We start from the raw sequence: 17261 nt of genomic DNA on the forward strand, positions 1-17261 counted from the left end.
CTGTTGGTTTGTCTTTATTATGACAGCCGCCTTCAAACTGAGAAGTGATTTACTAGCATGCAGTATTCATTTTGCCAACATCAATCTAAAATGCTGATATTAAGAGTGAGAGAGAGAGAAGAGGAAGATGACGGGATAGAGAGAGAGAGAGAGAGAGGAGGAGAGCAAGAGGACATAATGTGTGGAGAGAGGGTACCAAGTTCTAGAAATCGTGACCATACGACAATTTTATATTGTTCATAAAGAGAAAATCAATAGAAAGAAAATCAATGAAAAGTAAAGATACGGCAAAGGGTAAAAAAAGTGACAGAGATGGAGAAAAAGAGAGACTTAGAAAGGAATACAGAAAAAGAAAGAGAGATAAAGACAAATACGTGGGGTAAAAAAAAAACATAGACTGGCCAAAAACACAAAAGGTAAAATATGCCTTCGTGATAGTATTCATCCAGATCTAACCATTCAGCATCAATACCACCCACTCCCTCCGTTACTCTTTAAAAGAAGATGTGTAAAAAACAGAAAATAAAAGAATAATTAATAGAGGAGTTCAACAAATAATAAAAATGAAAGGAAAGAGCTCTTATTGTGAAAAAATTAAGTAATTTCCAGATCTAATCACTCAGCATCAGTACCACCCACTCCCTCCGTTACTCTTTAAGAATAGATTGTGTAAAAAAAAAACATAAAAGAAAAGAAAAATTTATAGAGGAGTTCAACAAATAATAAAAAGGAAAGGAAAGGGCTTTTATTTTGAAAACATTAAGTAATTCCAACAATGAATGTACTATGCATAAAACACAGAAACAAAAATAGATCCATAATGGCCTACACTGAAGTTATAAATGGTTTTATGGCTATAACAATCATTTGAAAAACGTCTCTCTTGTTGGCTAAAGATCATAAACGTTGGATTTGTTATGTCATTGCAATCTTACAGAAATTTGTTTTGTTTCCTTGTAAGTCTTTGAAAGATGTCGTATTCAATATACTGCATTGACATTTCGCCCTTGCTTATTGAAACTATTATCACCGGCGGTAATTCTTAACAGCTTATGGATGACACGATTTGTGCATTATACCCTCTTAAAATTTAATGATGTTGTAAACAAACCAATAAAGTCACTGATCATTACATTACGAGTTCAAAGAAATTGCTTGCATGGTTTAGCAATGTCGTGTGCCCTTCTCTGCTCTGTCTACAGTAATTTATTCATCACTAAGTGAAATTTCTCATCTTTATTCTATTAATTGCACATATTACGTCATCATCTATACGCACGTTATTATCAGCCCGACTTTAAGGGCTCATTAGTCCTAACCTGATCCCCTTTCCTCTCTCTCTCTCCTCTTTCTCTCTCTCTCTCTCTCTCTCTCTCTCTCTCTCTCTCTCTCTAATTCACTCTTTCTCTATATTTCTCTCTCTCTCTCTCTCTCTCTCCCCTCTCTCTCTCTCTCTCTCTCTTTCCTATCGGTACTGTATAATTCTTCTGAGTGAAACAAGTTTTTGTTGGTATTTTTTAATATAAATCTTAACATTTTAGAAAAGCCCTTTAGAGAGTTTTGATGGAGAATAATGTTGTTTTTTCTTAATTGTTTCGTATGGGGGGGGGGGGCAAAATCACCATAAAATTCCCATTGAGAAAAATGTGTATTCCACTCGAATGTTCTTTGAATTATTTTTTTGATGTTCGAAAATAATTTGAGTTGAATAGATCACCATAAACCTACACAAAAATGATAAATGATACTCCAATGCGCCTGTATGTGGAATTTGATATGGCATGATAAAAACAAATTACCATGGTATGAACGAATGGTAGGGATATGAAGCAACAAGAACCGAAGACTCCAATTTATAAAAGCAGTTTTCAACTTGATGAAAACATGTAATCGTTCATCTTCTCGGAAAAAAGGGAACGAATTTGATACAATTAGCACTATTATCCTGGATAAAAGAACTGAACAAAATTAACTCATTTAAGTAATAAATTGCTTCTGTGGTGAATTCAACGAATACAACAACTGAGGAATTTTTACAAAAGAGAAGTAAGGAAAATTTGAAAACACTGTCTGCTATTAACAATGTGTGTACACTCAACAATACATAGAGACCTTTAAATTAGCACAGGACAATACAGAACTCAGAAGAGAAGAAGAGAACAAAACTTAAGGAGTGAAAAGAGAAAGAAAATGAGAATGAGAAAGATGGGGAGAGCGGCTAGCTGGGAGAGAAGGATGAGGAAAAAAGCCACAGTGAGGATGACATTTAAGAGGCAGGCGCATGGATGGCACGCGACTGTATCACAAAACCGCGACCCAATCTCCGCTCCCATCCTCGTACCACCAGATGCATACATCACTCAGACAATTCGATATGAGATGCATCCAAACAAACACGCATGCGCATTCTCCCCAGCTACCGTCCTTTCAAGCACGCTCATTAGTCAGCGCTGGGCGAGGCGTCGTGACGTCACAGCTCCGCACTCGCTCAGGCAGTCAAAAGGCAGCATTGTACAGCTCACGGAACAGTCTGCGATCTGATTGTCAAAGCGACTAGTGCTACGCCATTTCGGCTGCTGATAAATATCACGGTTTCGTTGATTCTCTTCGTAAACAGCCGTGAATATCGCCAACATTCCTCAATGTTTCTGTTGAAAAGCTGTCTCTCACTGTAAAGTGCATCAAAGACTGACGAGATTATATGTTGCTGTGTTCAACATCTGGAGGGATTTTATCTCCACTCCAAGCCGAGGTATCTACTGTCTGTGGCTGCAGTTGCAGTTGCAGAAAACTTCGCAATCCTTTCAGCATTAAGATATCTCCTGCAAACATGGGTACCGTCTTGTCGATCTCACCAAAGCCTCATCGGGGCGATTATGGCGGCTATTCGGACACTACTACGCTCAGTGTAGGAAACTTAAATGAACTGTACCTCAACAACAGCAAGAATGTAGCCAGCACCAAGGAAAATATACATCTGGTTGGTGAGCGGCCGATGCGAAAGCACAATTCCGCCCTTTTTATTAGTGCTCTGGGGCTGAAGATGTTCAGCGTCTCCAAGAAGAAAACAAGCAGCACTGGAGTAAGTACAACTTCTTTGGACACTAACTTTAACAGCAGTAAACAATCCCTGACAGGATCAGATAAAGCGAATAACAACGTGCTCAAACCGAAGAATCACTCTAATCAAAACACGAACAATGCTGTGTACAGGCAGTATCCTGATAGCGTGGCCATCCTCACACCTCAGAAAAAGGACTCAAAAATGTTGGATTCGAGCATCAAGAAGTCGTTTTCATGTTTCAATCTTAATTCGCACTGTCCATCGAACGCCCAGAATGGCCACCACCAATCACACAAGCAACACAAAATCAGCAACGTCTCTGGATCCACAGTGACGACAACGTCAACAAATGGACTGAACGGCTTCCGAAAGGTGTCTAGCCATGGGCTGCGATCTTCATCCGGTGTTCAAACCAACCCTAAGAAGATCCTGCAGTGCTCAACCAGTGAGCTGCTGAAATGTCTTGGAAACTTCCTCTGCAGGCGATGTCCCTATCTGAAGAGCTTTGATGCCAATGATGCTATAATGTGGCTGAGGGCTGTTGACCGATCCCTTCTCATCCAGGGCTGGCAGGACATCAACTTTCTCAACCCCGCCAACGTCGTCTTCGTTTACATGCTCGTGCGTGACCTCCTCAGTGGTGATGCAGTGGTCAAGAATGAGTCCGAACTCCAAGCCATGGTCCTGACCTGCCTCTACCTTTCCTACAGCTACATGGGCAATGAGATTAGCTATCCCCTCAAACCATTCCTGGTCGAAGAGGACAAGGACAGGTTCTGGTCCAGGTGTATCAAAATCATCAACAGCTGTAGCTCAAAGATGCTGAGAATAAACCAGAATTCCAACTACTTCACGGACGTTCTAGCGGACCTTAAATCTTTTGCAAGAAGTTGAATAACTGTTTCGATGGTTATGGGATTGTGCATTTTTCATAAACAGTAGAAGGCCAGTTGAAAAACTGGTCTTCATTTTATAACCATATTGAGAATCTAACTTATAAGGGAGCCACACCTTTTAACTGTGGAACAAGATTATATATATACTTGATTCGTTCTGAAGAATCTTAATATAATTATGTATTGCTCAGTCAGTCACCGCGTTACCTGATGAAATGTTTAAAAGGTTTTATATCTGTATATCGTGCTGAATACTTGATTGTACTATGTATATATCTGAGATGATTTTACTTGTTCAAGAAACTATATGTGTGTCATGCTAGTCCACAAAGAAGGCATATTTATCATTTGTTTTGCTGCACTTGTAAACAGGAGATACTGTACAGTAGATAAGAAGTATGTTTGGGTGTGGGTTAACGAGATGGTATGCCGAATATTGATATCATACATGCGATATGGCTGTCTTTCAGCGAGGCGCGTGGCTGCCTAGGGGGAAAGCGAAAAGAAAAAAAAAACAGCTCCGCCTGAAGATGGATAAGCAGACAGCCAGCAATCTTTTGGTAGAATATCAAATACCGTTCTGTTTCACTCTCTCCTTCCCCCTCTCTCACTCTATATCTTCCTTTGATTTGGAGAAGACTGGCTGTTTTTCATCGCTTGCCTCGCTTTCACTCCGCAGGCCTCGATCGGCATAACATCTCGTGTAACCCAATAACACTGCCTCTTGCTCTGTTCTTATTGCATGACATGGGCCGTCACATAAGCAGAATGAAGGCATAGAGCGGCCTCCGTTCACAACCAAATGGCATTTCCATTAAGATTGCTTAGCTGGAATGTAGAGCAGCTATAGAGGCATAGGCGGTTATTTTGCAAAAGGGTTTTTGTGGGGAAAGAACATGTACTTAACGATCGATGCATAAGCGGAATCTATAAAACAAGATTAAGAAATCAATGCATTCCTTACTGAGTTGTAAACCAACTGCAATGTCGTGTGATATATTGTTCGAATGTGATCATTTTTTATTATATTAATTTGACTTTTGCTTTTTTTTTTACACCAAAGAACAACGAAATATTTTTGTAATGATTTGCAGTTGCCATTTGTAACTTTTGTGCGATTTTATTTTCACTCGTGTAAGTTATATTCGTTATTAATCCTCGTTCTTGTGGAATCCCTTGGTTTCATTTGTATATCATTTATATGATTTGTTACTCACGAAAGGGAAGCATTTTCTGTTTAACATTTTAGAAGATAAGCCCGTTTTTGCTCTTCTTATAACCGTACCCTAGGAAAGATGATGCATATATCATTTCTCCTAAATTCATATTGTAGACGGCGGATTACTATTGTAAAAGGTCACAAACACATAAGGTCAATCTGTATAACTGTGCAATATTCATGACTGATTGTATATCTTTCATCTAAATAGACAAAGATTGCAATTAATTTATCAAAATGTTCTTTGCTGCTGGCCCTGCTGCTTTGTTGGAACTTTTCAAAAAAACAGTGAAACGGTTTGAGTAATAGTTGAGAGTTTAAAACACAAATGATATTTATTTATCTCCTTCTTGGAGGAAGAAAATCGAATGATTTGGTTTTGTTTATACATTTTCTTGCCATAGATTACGGGTTTTACCATTCGGATATCTTTTATTTCTGATAAATTATATAGTGTAGTATTTATTCATTATGCACAAAACAGTGGCGACGTGTAATGGCTATGCAGGCGAACGCTGTGTTGTGTGGGCTTGTAGGGCGAGTACGAGCGAAGCTCATTAACATTATTATTGACTCGCTCTCGCCGGCGCTCCATCTTACACGCACGGCAGAGCTCGCATCCATTTAACGGGCCCGTTACTATAGCAACGGGTTTGCATCACCACGTAATCTCATTACTTGGGGGTCTGTGTAATACTAATGAAGGGTTGATTGTTGAATTAAGACTGCCGACTGATGAATGCAGTATCGTTAATATATAGCAAACTGTATGGCTCCTACAAAGCGCACTGCAATGTGCGTGGCTTCTGGTTGAATGAAATATTGCATTTACAGTTCTTTTCATCGTCGAGTAATTGACGGTTTTCTTCCTCTGGAGTAAATATATGATTATGAAACTTAATAATTTAGTAAAACCTTCAACAAGACATAATATGTAAGTCAACTCCCATGCAGATAGATCATTTTTTGCAACAAAAAATACGAATCAAGATTCACTTAACAAACCGTAGACAAACACAGGCTACGCAGTTTTAACAACACAATGGTCATTACAGTTCTTCTTTGTGAATGAAATTGAAAATGAAAATTTGATTATGGACACAACTGACTGTGATTCAAATGCATTGCCATTGTTCATCTCTTGCCAAAGATCCTGTGACATAGAGAGCATACACGCTGTGTTATTGTAAAAAAGTCTAGCTTTTTGGCTGACTTCATCAGGAAATGAAACAGTCGTTGTTAGTGTCAACACCGGAATCTAGGTCCGGAAAATCACGCGACCTGGCCAGTCAAACTATCTCAACCGAGGACTGTGTATTGTTGTGAAGAACTGATCAGCCCGTATACATGACATCAATCATAGTGAAAGCCGATAGTTTTAATCAGATACTTAACGTTAAAAGGGTAATATGAGACATGCATATCAGTATTTCGCGCTAGGATTCCAGATGAAAAATGAAACAGAAAATGTTCATATAACTAGTAAACTTGATAAAAATTAACCTTGTGTTCCAGTACTGTTTTAGACAACAGATATCTTGTACTATACCCCTATCATTGTACTGTTGACTCTATGATTGAACGCAATGTTCTAGGCACAACATTATATATACCAAGTTGATGTTGTTGTGGATGCGTTTATAATTGGCTTCAAGATAACGCTGTCTTGTTATCCCATTTCTTAACTTTTAAACGTTTTGTGTCATAGTACTGCAAATCCTTCGTGTACTATTCACTGTCTATGGTCATATTTACTTCTTACATGTCGTGTCAACTGCTTCACAATTGTATCTTCACAATTGGTTAAACAGATCTTTATGGATGTGTGTGATGTAAGAACAGAAGAAAACAACAAAAACAAATAAAAAATAAATAAATAATTGCCCTATTGTTAGGGCGTGAAACTATTCCAGATATTTATCGAGTTATGACTCATTTATGTATGATTTTATGTGTTCTTGGTGTGATGGTTGTGACTGAGTTTTATTTTTGGCTGGAGAGGGAGAGTGGACTGGTATGCGAGATGCAGAGTTAAAAAATAAAGAGAGTATGGTTGTGTGTGTGTGTGTGTGTGTTTTAGTAAGAGAGAGAGAGAGATATATATATATATAGAGAGAGAGAGAGAAAGAGAGAGAGAGGGAGAGGTAAGGGGGAAAGATAGAAAGATATTGTCAGAAAGGTAGACATGGCAAGAGAATCCCCGAAGTATTCATTATTTAATTATAATGCCATTTTTTTCTTTCTTAGATTCCCCAGCGATTTTGTGCACTCTCGATATTGTGCTCGCTCTCTCTTTCTTTCTCTCTCTCTGTCTGTCTCTCTCTCTCTCTCTCTCCTTCGCTTTTTTTTCTTTCTACATTTTTGTACTACTCCTGACCCTGCTGCTGCTTTCTTGGATCCTTTTTTTTTAACCTCGCTCTCTTTTTTATTCTCTTGTCCCTCATCTTTAATTGCTGTCTGGAAAAATTAATGGGAGCATATATCATCATTGTAAAATGAAACTGAAAGTTTAAAAACAATTCTATTCATGGATGATTATAATGAGTATATCCAGAGCGGATAGGGTGGCTCGTTAAGTGTAGAATAATGACAGTCTAGTATTCTCTATATAAATACCCTTTGATTACAATTTCTCTATATCTGTATTCGTACTCCTCCTTCTACTTTTTATTCTTCTTCTTATTCTTCTACGTCTCTTTCTGTATTATTATTCATGTTGTGTTTTTTGAAAGAAAATTATTTTCTTCTTTGTCGTCGTTCTTGTCTCGTCTTCTTCTTCGTTTGCTTTAACAAAAATTATAATTAAACAAGCGCTTCTTCTTGTTTGTTGTTCTTCTTCTTTTCCTTCTTCTTCCCTTCTCTTCTTCTTTTCCTTCTTTTTCCATTCTCTTTTTCTTTTCTTTTTTCTCCTTTTTTCTTCTTCTTCTTCTTCTTATGAGTATGATCATGAGCAGCAGTAGCATCAGCATTATCATTATCAGCATGACTGTATTGATCATTGTTATTTTTAGTATCAAACACTTTCATGACTATAATCATGTAGACAGAAAGGTCTATGCTCAGAAAAGCAATCATATGGTGAATGTGAGAAACTATAAGAGAGATGGTCTGCAGGGGGAGAAAAAAAACAAAGAGTGAAGGAGAGTGGAGAGTGTCGAATACCACTAAAAAAAAAAATCATATTTCAGTGTGTCCATGTGTGTGTGTAATGAAAGACGAATTTGGCATAAAGTACTGGAAGTATTAAACCAATGCGGAAATAAGAGCAATATCATGGTAAGCAATGACTATATAGTATCAGGCACGCAGTCATCCAATATTGTTTTCTTCTCCGATGAAACATAACACCTATGACAACATAATGACTGGCACCGTGAACCCAACGCCATTGGTATAAGCTGAAAGTGCATTACACATCACCTCTTTGTCCTTCGTATGATGGTCGGTAAGAAGCCTGCTATGACAGTGGTTTAGTCATAGTGCTGGTAACGAAGATGGGTAACCTGATACGATAATGCAGTGTCTGTCCGAGCTGCCTACCACCCGTAGATACGAGACACTAATACGATGATGCCATATAATTCATCCTTGTTCGTTATGGATATGACAGGCCCATGTGAGTGCTATGATGTCGTGGGGTGCCATATCCCTCCGTGTTCAAGACATTGATTACCTGTGCTCACATAGTACATGCCTATGTACGTCTAGGTAACAGTGTTGATGCACAAAGTAAAGCCTTATTGATTGGTTTTCATCATCCCTGACGACGATAGGTATGATGAATTCAAGCTGGTAATACATCAAGCGGACTCCTATCAGTCTCATGTACTCTTGAGGGAGAACGAAGTCAAGGAAAATGAAACTGGAACACTGAGAATAAGAGATAGAGACAGAGAGAGAGAGAGAGAGAGGAAAAGGTGGAACAAGACTATGAGAGACGAAAGCCTCACAGATAGGCAGAAAGAGAGAGAGGGGGGGGGGGATAAAAACTGGGGAAAAATATTACAAAAAACATAAAGATGTAGAGAGAATCAGAGATTGGCAAAAAGAAAGAGGGAGTGAATGGTGAGAGAGAGAGAGAGAGAGAGAGAGAGAGAGAGAGAGAGAAAATAATAAAACAAACATCATGAGAAACATGAAGTGACAAAAGGAGAATCAGAGACAGAGATACAAAGAGAGGTGGAAGGAGAGTAAGTGAGTGATTGATTGAGAGAGAGGGGGACAGAGAGAGAGAGAGAGAGAGGGGGGGGGGGGTGAGAATACCACACCGAAATGTATGCAAAGCGAGTGGCAGGTTCATTAACGTACACTTAAAAACTATGACAGAATTCATATTTTTTGGAATAAAATAAAATTTTGTCAAAGCGAAGGGGGTAACGAGAACTGCAAAACAAAATAAGGAAGTTTTGAAGTAGAATTGAAATGAGCGGGTAACATGAAAGTGAACATGTTTTAATTATTTAAAACGCTTATAACACTGTCCAATATCATTATTCCCATGAAAATGCATTTAACAATAGTTGTAGGCATGTTTTCAGATATATATAACACAAATTGTCTTTATTTACCCTTTAATTGCTTATTGAGGATGAATTCTACATTTCATTTCTGACTATTCTACTACAACAAAATGTAATCAGAGCATCTCTCGTGTATCTTTATTTGACTTTTTGATTATCATTATTATATTTGTAAATTGATCAGAATTTTTAACTAAATATATACTGGAGTAGTGTAGTGATGGTGATGATAATTCTTACATTTCTGGCGCACCTAATTAATTCCATCTTTTTTAGAACTGCCAGAAATGGCATTAGATATAAAATGTAAATAAAGAATCAGGCTGTATTTATTTATATCGCATTACGTCTTATCTGGTGTGCTTTCCCCTTTCCGTTATATATAGGAGCTTTCTCATTTTCATGATTATTTCCTTGTTTAATACTTTTAGTATGTTTCTCGCGTGACCATACACGTGGTTGATTGTATAAATTGAGAGTTGATTGCATGAATACAAATAAAAGTACTCTATAAATATGTGATGGAAAAAAAAAGATTTTAAAATACATGCTCTTAGAAGGGTTTCTCTAATGAGTGCCAAACGTTTATTCTTGAATTTTCAAACCATTGGTAATCCCTGCAGGTCATTAGGAAGAGAAATATGGAATAGAAACAAATCTCTACGAGATTAAAGATAAACTTTAATACTGGTAATGCGATTCGTTGTGAAGAAAAGGTGTGGAAAGGATCAGAAACAGTTGATCATGTAGCATGTAAGTATTGGTGTGCACTGCAAGGTTCTGGAGTCATCAAAATCATGATAAATTTGACCGAGTCTTGGTAAAGTAACAAGCACTGTACACAGAAAGCTATATATGGGACAACACACATGGTGTCGGGGCTAGTACTACCTCGATTCCTTGTCTTTCTATGCTCATTACTCAGCCAGTATACATTTTCTTCCAAAATTGTTTGGCACATGTCATTTATTTGTAATCTTGAACATTCAGTGTAAGTTTCGTTTGATTCTGTGAGAATTAATTTTTTTTTTTTACCAGAACTGGAGTTTATCTTTAAGTGAAAATAATCAATAATAAAGTTAGGTGATTATGAAAATACTTGCAAAGAAGAAAGTATGCTTTCCTTCTTCAAAGCATGTACTAATACTGCTTTAACAAATGTGAGACCAAGACTGTCGATGCTTGCAACTATACAATGAACGCTGTAAATATCAACATAGAATTCTACACTGGCGATTGTCTTGATTGATGAGTCTAATGAGTCTAGCTCAGACAGACCTCTTGAAGTAATTTTTCATTAAAGGGACTTGGTAGCATTGTTCAGATGAGAGAAAATGGTGCTAAAGTAGTTACCTCAATTCAAGATGTATAATTAAACATAATGTAAAGGTTTGAGTTAAAACAGACCATTATTGATGATAAAAAATGGGAAAACTGATCTGATCGATTCTTTAATTCTCGCAACGATATTATTACAATTTAATTACATTTTAGGTGAATGTACATGGGCATAAAGTAATAGATTAGCTCTCAGGCTCTATATACCATTCCAGACATCTAAGCGTTGAAATATTTTTGAAAGCCCGTCGTATGTCTTATTTTCATGGACAAAACGGTTGGGAAAATTCAAAATGGTTGGGAGAATTTACTGTTAGAGGGTATCGCACAGTGACTCCTTCACAGAAACCCATAAATATATATGTGGTTCGGGAATTTTGTTTTAGTATTTTGTACATGTTAAAGGGTTAGTACAGTAGAAGGACTATAATAAGTAACATTTCTTTAAAAAAATAACGCAGTTTTTTCATCAACCTCTAACAATTTTTCCGAGTCAATTTCACTTACGTTACTATCTGACGACGGTCACGTTTCCAATCAGCTGACTGTTAAAGATTATGGCAGTTATAAAATTATATGAAAGTGGGAGTCAGTAATTTGGTTTCTGTTATTAATGTCGAATGTAGGCGTAGGTAATGAGGCCCCGTGAAGAATAACAAGCAAGCTAATTCCCTCTCCGTGAAGTCCATTTGAGATTAAAGAGATTTGTTGTTCGCGAATTCTAGTGTCTGCAAGATTTTGGTAAGCCTTTAAGGTCCAAGAAAACAATTTTTAATTCTGCTAATTGAGTAATGCTGTCAGCTCTGTATACTTAGCAGAAAACTTTTTGTATTATCAAATGTTGTGCTATGCAAAGAAGAATATATGAAAGCTCACACACCACTCATTTTCTTTATTATTCAGAGTAAATTTAGAACACTAGCTTTGGCGTAGAAAGAAAAGAGGCAAAAGACAAAGAAATGGGAGGTAAAGGAAGATAAGGACCTTTTAAAGAAAATATGTAAACATCACCTTCGTTGATTGCATATGTGTATCAAATAATCAATGTATAAAAACGATGAATATCTTTTTTTTTTTATAGCTTTATCATTTTTGTATATAATTTTTCTTTTCATAAGATTTTTTTTCATTTGACACGTTATTATGACCCCTTCATGAGACAATTGTACTCCTTCAAAAAAAAACATGAACATTTAATTTTGTTTGAATTTCTTTTGAAAGTAAAGGTACTTCAAGGAGTTGCATATGGCTCGATTAAAGCTGTTTACAAATACAACTTTCTTATTCTCTTTCGGATATTCCTCAAACGCAATCTGCTTCTCTCATTTGTCTCGTTTTTAATAAAAACCAAATTATATTGAGAGTGGACTTACCCTTTGACACTGTTAGAAGGGAAAGGCTATAACCTTTCTATAGTAATTCTTCAATTTCATTTTCTCTACTTTAACATTTAAACAATTTAGATTTAACGTGAATCGAAATACATCTTTGTAAGAGGAAGCATCTAGACGTTGCTTTCATATAATACGGGGTCTCGACTAGTATAGTTTATATGACATGTGCTGTGACGCATATCCATTGAAATGTGCACTGATTGAGTAGTCATAATATTTTCATTGACGTTATTGTGCCGCAAAATTGCTTCCAATGTACTAAGCAACAATGCGATTGCTCTCTCGTCAGGTTCTTTATACAAGTATCTCCCTGAATCTTCACATTTGTATCTAGATCACTAAATAGTTTATACAGTATTAAAATCAGAAAAATGAATGTTCCTGTGAATTGCGTTTTTTCTCGTTTTAATAAAACCAAGTTATATTGAGGGTGCACTTACCCTTTTTGACATTGTTAGAAGGGAAAGGTTATACCCTTTTATATCAGTCCTATACATTCATTTTCAATATTTTAGCATTTCAAAACCTAGAGTTATCTAAACAAAGCTATGAAGGAAGAACCCGATGATGTAGCATTTACATGTAGCTTTCATATAATACGGCCCACTCTAAAAACTGAAATGTTAAATCACCATTTAAAAGGGCCGAGGAGTAACCACTTTTTCAAAATGGTAGATTAACACTTTAAACATGCTGGATCCGACATTATAAAGGTTGAATCTAGCAGGTTAAAAATATCAATCTGACATTTTGTAAGACATTTTGAAAGAGTGGTCACTCCTCGGCCCTTTTAAATGGTGATTTAACATTTCAGTTTTAAGTAGAGTTATTTAAACAAATTTTGGAGCATTTACAGGTAATAATAATGATAATATTTAATTAAATACTTAAACAGTATTAAAATCAGGAAAATAAATGTTCCCGTAAATTGCTTTTATTGTCCATGATGATAATTATAATAGTAATGATGATAATAATAATAATAATAATAATAATAATAATAATAATAATAATAATAATAATAATAATAATAATAATAATAAGAAGAAGAAGAAGAAGAAGAAGAAGAAGAAGAAGAAGAAGAAGAAGAAGAATAGTAATAATAATAGTAATAACAATAATATAATAATAATAATAATAATAATAATAATGATATCAATAAAATTAACAATAATAATGATAATAATGATAATAATAATAACAATATAAATAACATATAAATACCGATGGTCTGGTTAGCACCAACTCTCTCCCCCGAGCCAGGATAACGTCAAATAACCACTCCTAACTATTATGATGATATAAAGACTTTAATATAAATGCTAACGGCGTAAATGAGAGGACCCGCTTGACCTAGTTCCCACTCTCCCGGCAAGGGTTCTGAAGAGACTCAGACAGGTCGTCATTCTTTTCTGGACCAAAAACTACAATACGAGAATAGAGCAGAGCGAGGATTTTGAGAGCAAAACTGAAATGAAAAGGGGTTGCTTCAAGAGAATTGATACGATATGGCAAGACAGAGGTCTATTTCCAACACCAGAGCATATGAAGACGTACATGCAGACTTTAACAATTAATATAGACTTACTCTTTAACAACGTTATTTTAATTGATTCCTTTTCATTTGCCTTCTTTACTTTGCGTTCTTTTGCATCCTTCCACGTCATTTCTGGAGACTCACTGAAAATATAGCACTGTATATACATGGATTTTCTGTTCTCTTGTTTGCATGGTAAAACCTCAGTCACACCGACCCCATCGACTCAAGACCGACTCCAAACTGACTGACAGTTGGCCATTGGGAGTAGTGTAATTTTTGTGATCGGTCTCTTGTCGGTCTGGTGTCAGGTTCGTTGGTGTGACTGACTCAGTTACAAGGCTCCAGTTTGTGACTGAGGCATGGCGTGCAATCTCCTCATTGCATTTAATGAAACGGCAGACCTGAAAATGAAATTGAATTCGCAGAGGCGTCGGGTTCACGGAGATAATGTCAGTTGCATAAGCAGAATACTACACGACCCATGCATGAACACATTATGTTTCTGCCCCATTATTTGATTGATTTTCACCTTGGAAAGATTATATTTCTCTTAATTTGCAATATCCATACACGTGTTCGCTAAGGCACGTGTGTTCAATATCATGTTAATACTTTCTATTGTATTTTTCTACTCAGGTACAAGGGCACAAGGCTACAATTTTTGCCGGTAGTGTCGTGCAATATTCAGAAAAGTGTGTCAAGAAATGGCACTAACATAAGTACTCAAAATACATTTGACATCCTTCTTATTCCTTCTAAACTTCTGTTTGCTACGAATTTCTACTTTCGAGTTACAACAATATTGGGTTTTATGAAGGTTTATCATCATGTAGTACACTATCTACGGATTAAGATAAAACATCAGATGAATAAAACAATATTTATACTTATAGAAGAAAGGGTAAAGAAATGCGGTTGGTTTCCAAAAAAAAAGATTTGTATTTACATGTGAGAAAATAGAGATATAAAGAGGTACTTTGCGGTTAGGAGAGACAAAAACACAGGAAAGGAGTGCTTCAAAAAGGAAGGACGTTTGCATTGCGTATGGGAAAAGTAGAGAGGAATAGAGGAGAGAGAGCGCAAGAGGGATAGGGATATATAGAAAAAAGAAGAGAAAGAAAGAAAGAGGGAGAGGGGGAAAGAACGAACTTCGCAACAAACGTTTTGACCTACGAGTGCAACTGAAAAGATGCATACACGTATTCTTCTATTTCCGCAGGCTATGCCCTGCCAATATTGCGCGTGTCGCCAGTGTGTTGTTTTTCATCAATTCACAATCGTCATCTTATCCCCATCATACTACGATTGCTAAGTCCTTGAAAGATTAACTCAGAATTCATGAAGATGATATAGATGTGATTTGGCAATTCAACTCCTGCGGCTAAGCCGAATTACCCCCATTCGACCGCATGAACTGCAAGTACTCGAATAATTTGTCAAAATATCGAAATGAATTTATAGAAAGGGGAAAGATTACGTCAGCATTGTTGCCAACGATACAGGGAGGAAACCTTTGCAATGAAGACCTTTCTTCCTTAGGGAGGCTAAGATTATCCGCTTTTCAAGAACCCATCTTCACAACAGATCAATCAAAATGTTCAGAGTAGGCATAGCCAAGTAGGGAGGATATTTCTAAACTCCTTGGTATAGCTGACAGGCCTGTACATTTGCATTTGTTGACCTTAGTTAGTACAATGGAAAATGAAGTTGCTAGTTGTAATTTTTAAACAAAACGAAATAGATAAAAATCTAAATGATACATTGTGACAACATTATATGGGGAATTAAATTATTTCAAGAGCAGTTGGTTTCATGTGTTAGATGGCAAACTCATTTTTGTTGGGTTTTCAAGATATTACTGTGGTTTATTTGGTTTACAATAATTAGCTTTAATAAATATCTGAATATACTGGATGGAGAAAGGATTTATTTGACCATATATCAATCAACGGAGATACATCTTTTTTTATTTTTTTAAATTCTACTACTGTTTAACGAAAGATGCCTTTCCGCCAACAGGAACGGGAGAACCAAACATCATCATCGCGATTGATAATGCTCTACCCTTCATGCGCAGCACCCGCGGCTATTTTCCCTCGTTATTGGTTTCTCTAAATCTTATTATTAGCTCGCTGTAGAGCTATTGACACTCTCGCTTGAAAGAAACAATGTTAATATGCATATCACAATTTTATAATCTAAAAGAACGTGAACGACAGTAATGATCACAATTATAACTAACATGAATAATGATAATGATATTTTTAGTCTTCCCGGGTTAGCCAGTATTAATAATGTTCTTCCTTGGGGCCCTGCAATTATTATTATCCAATGTCCAAGTTTCGTAAAAGTAAATTGAAAGCATCATCAAAATAATTCCTATACATTACTTGGTATCTTGGTATTTTGGGTAGGGTATATACCGATGCGAGCTGCTAATATTGCAAGGTATATACTATGTGCTAAAACCGCTTCCAATATATGAATACAGCGTACATGCCAATTGATACCAATACAACCTACTACAGTCTGTACACTGTAGGCATCGTTTCACAATGCTAAATCTGAGGTGCATGGCCCTACGTGTTATCGGTGTCTGTGATATGGTGTAAAATTGAAACCCCAGAAAAAAATTGCGCTTCAAAATGATCATGAAGTGCCTCAAAAAAGTAAAAGAAATCTTTGAGTGACCGGTTTTACCATACTCAATTTACCCAATTGAATGTAGTGTTATGAAAACCATTAGGAATACGGTCTTCGAAATTTCGATTTCCGATCATAAATATCTTGATAATCAGACAGGCGATCGGCTTGTAAAAGTCATGAAAATGAGCTAAATCCAGGATTTTGGGTAGAATCTGAGGCAAAGATACCCAATCCTTTTAAAGGTACTATGTCCCATTTGCAAGCCAAAAAATGAAAAGGTTGAATTCCAACGGCATTTGAAAGATAATACTAATTTAGAACTTCCATGAAAAAAGGGGCTTGAAAGATCTTTAAAGGTGAAGTTGAGTTCTGGTCATGCGATTGCATTGTGAAAGCATCGGTGTGGAATCGACCAGAAAAGGTTGATCATCTAGCATATAAGAATTTGTGTGTATTGCAAAGTTCTGGAATCATCAAAATGATAAGAAATTTGGCCAAATTTGGTAAGTTACAAACACTGTACACAGAAAGATGTATATAGGACTACACGAACACGTGGCTTAAAAATCCTACCCCCCCCCCCCCTCCGAGTTTTACGTTGTTACATGACATATTTCGAATATGAAGGCATTTGAAGAGCCATG

General features: G+C 36.5%; 1 protein-coding gene across 1 annotated transcript; it reads left to right on the forward strand.

The window, feature by feature from the left end:
* The first annotated feature begins 2503 nt into the window (after positions 1-2503).
* On the forward strand, positions 2504-7093 carry LOC115919831 (cyclin-dependent kinase 5 activator 1-like). The gene has a single exon (XM_030974235.1). The coding sequence runs from the start codon at positions 2702-2704 to the stop codon at positions 3956-3958; it is 1257 nt and encodes a 418-aa protein (XP_030830095.1). The 5' UTR covers positions 2504-2701; the 3' UTR covers positions 3959-7093.
* The last annotated feature ends 10168 nt before the right edge of the window (positions 7094-17261 follow it).

Source organism: Strongylocentrotus purpuratus, unplaced genomic scaffold (assembly GCF_000002235.5).
Source record: "Strongylocentrotus purpuratus isolate Spur 01 unplaced genomic scaffold, Spur_5.0 spur5_contig_866, whole genome shotgun sequence".
NCBI classification, from domain to species: domain Eukaryota; kingdom Metazoa; phylum Echinodermata; class Echinoidea; order Camarodonta; family Strongylocentrotidae; genus Strongylocentrotus; species Strongylocentrotus purpuratus.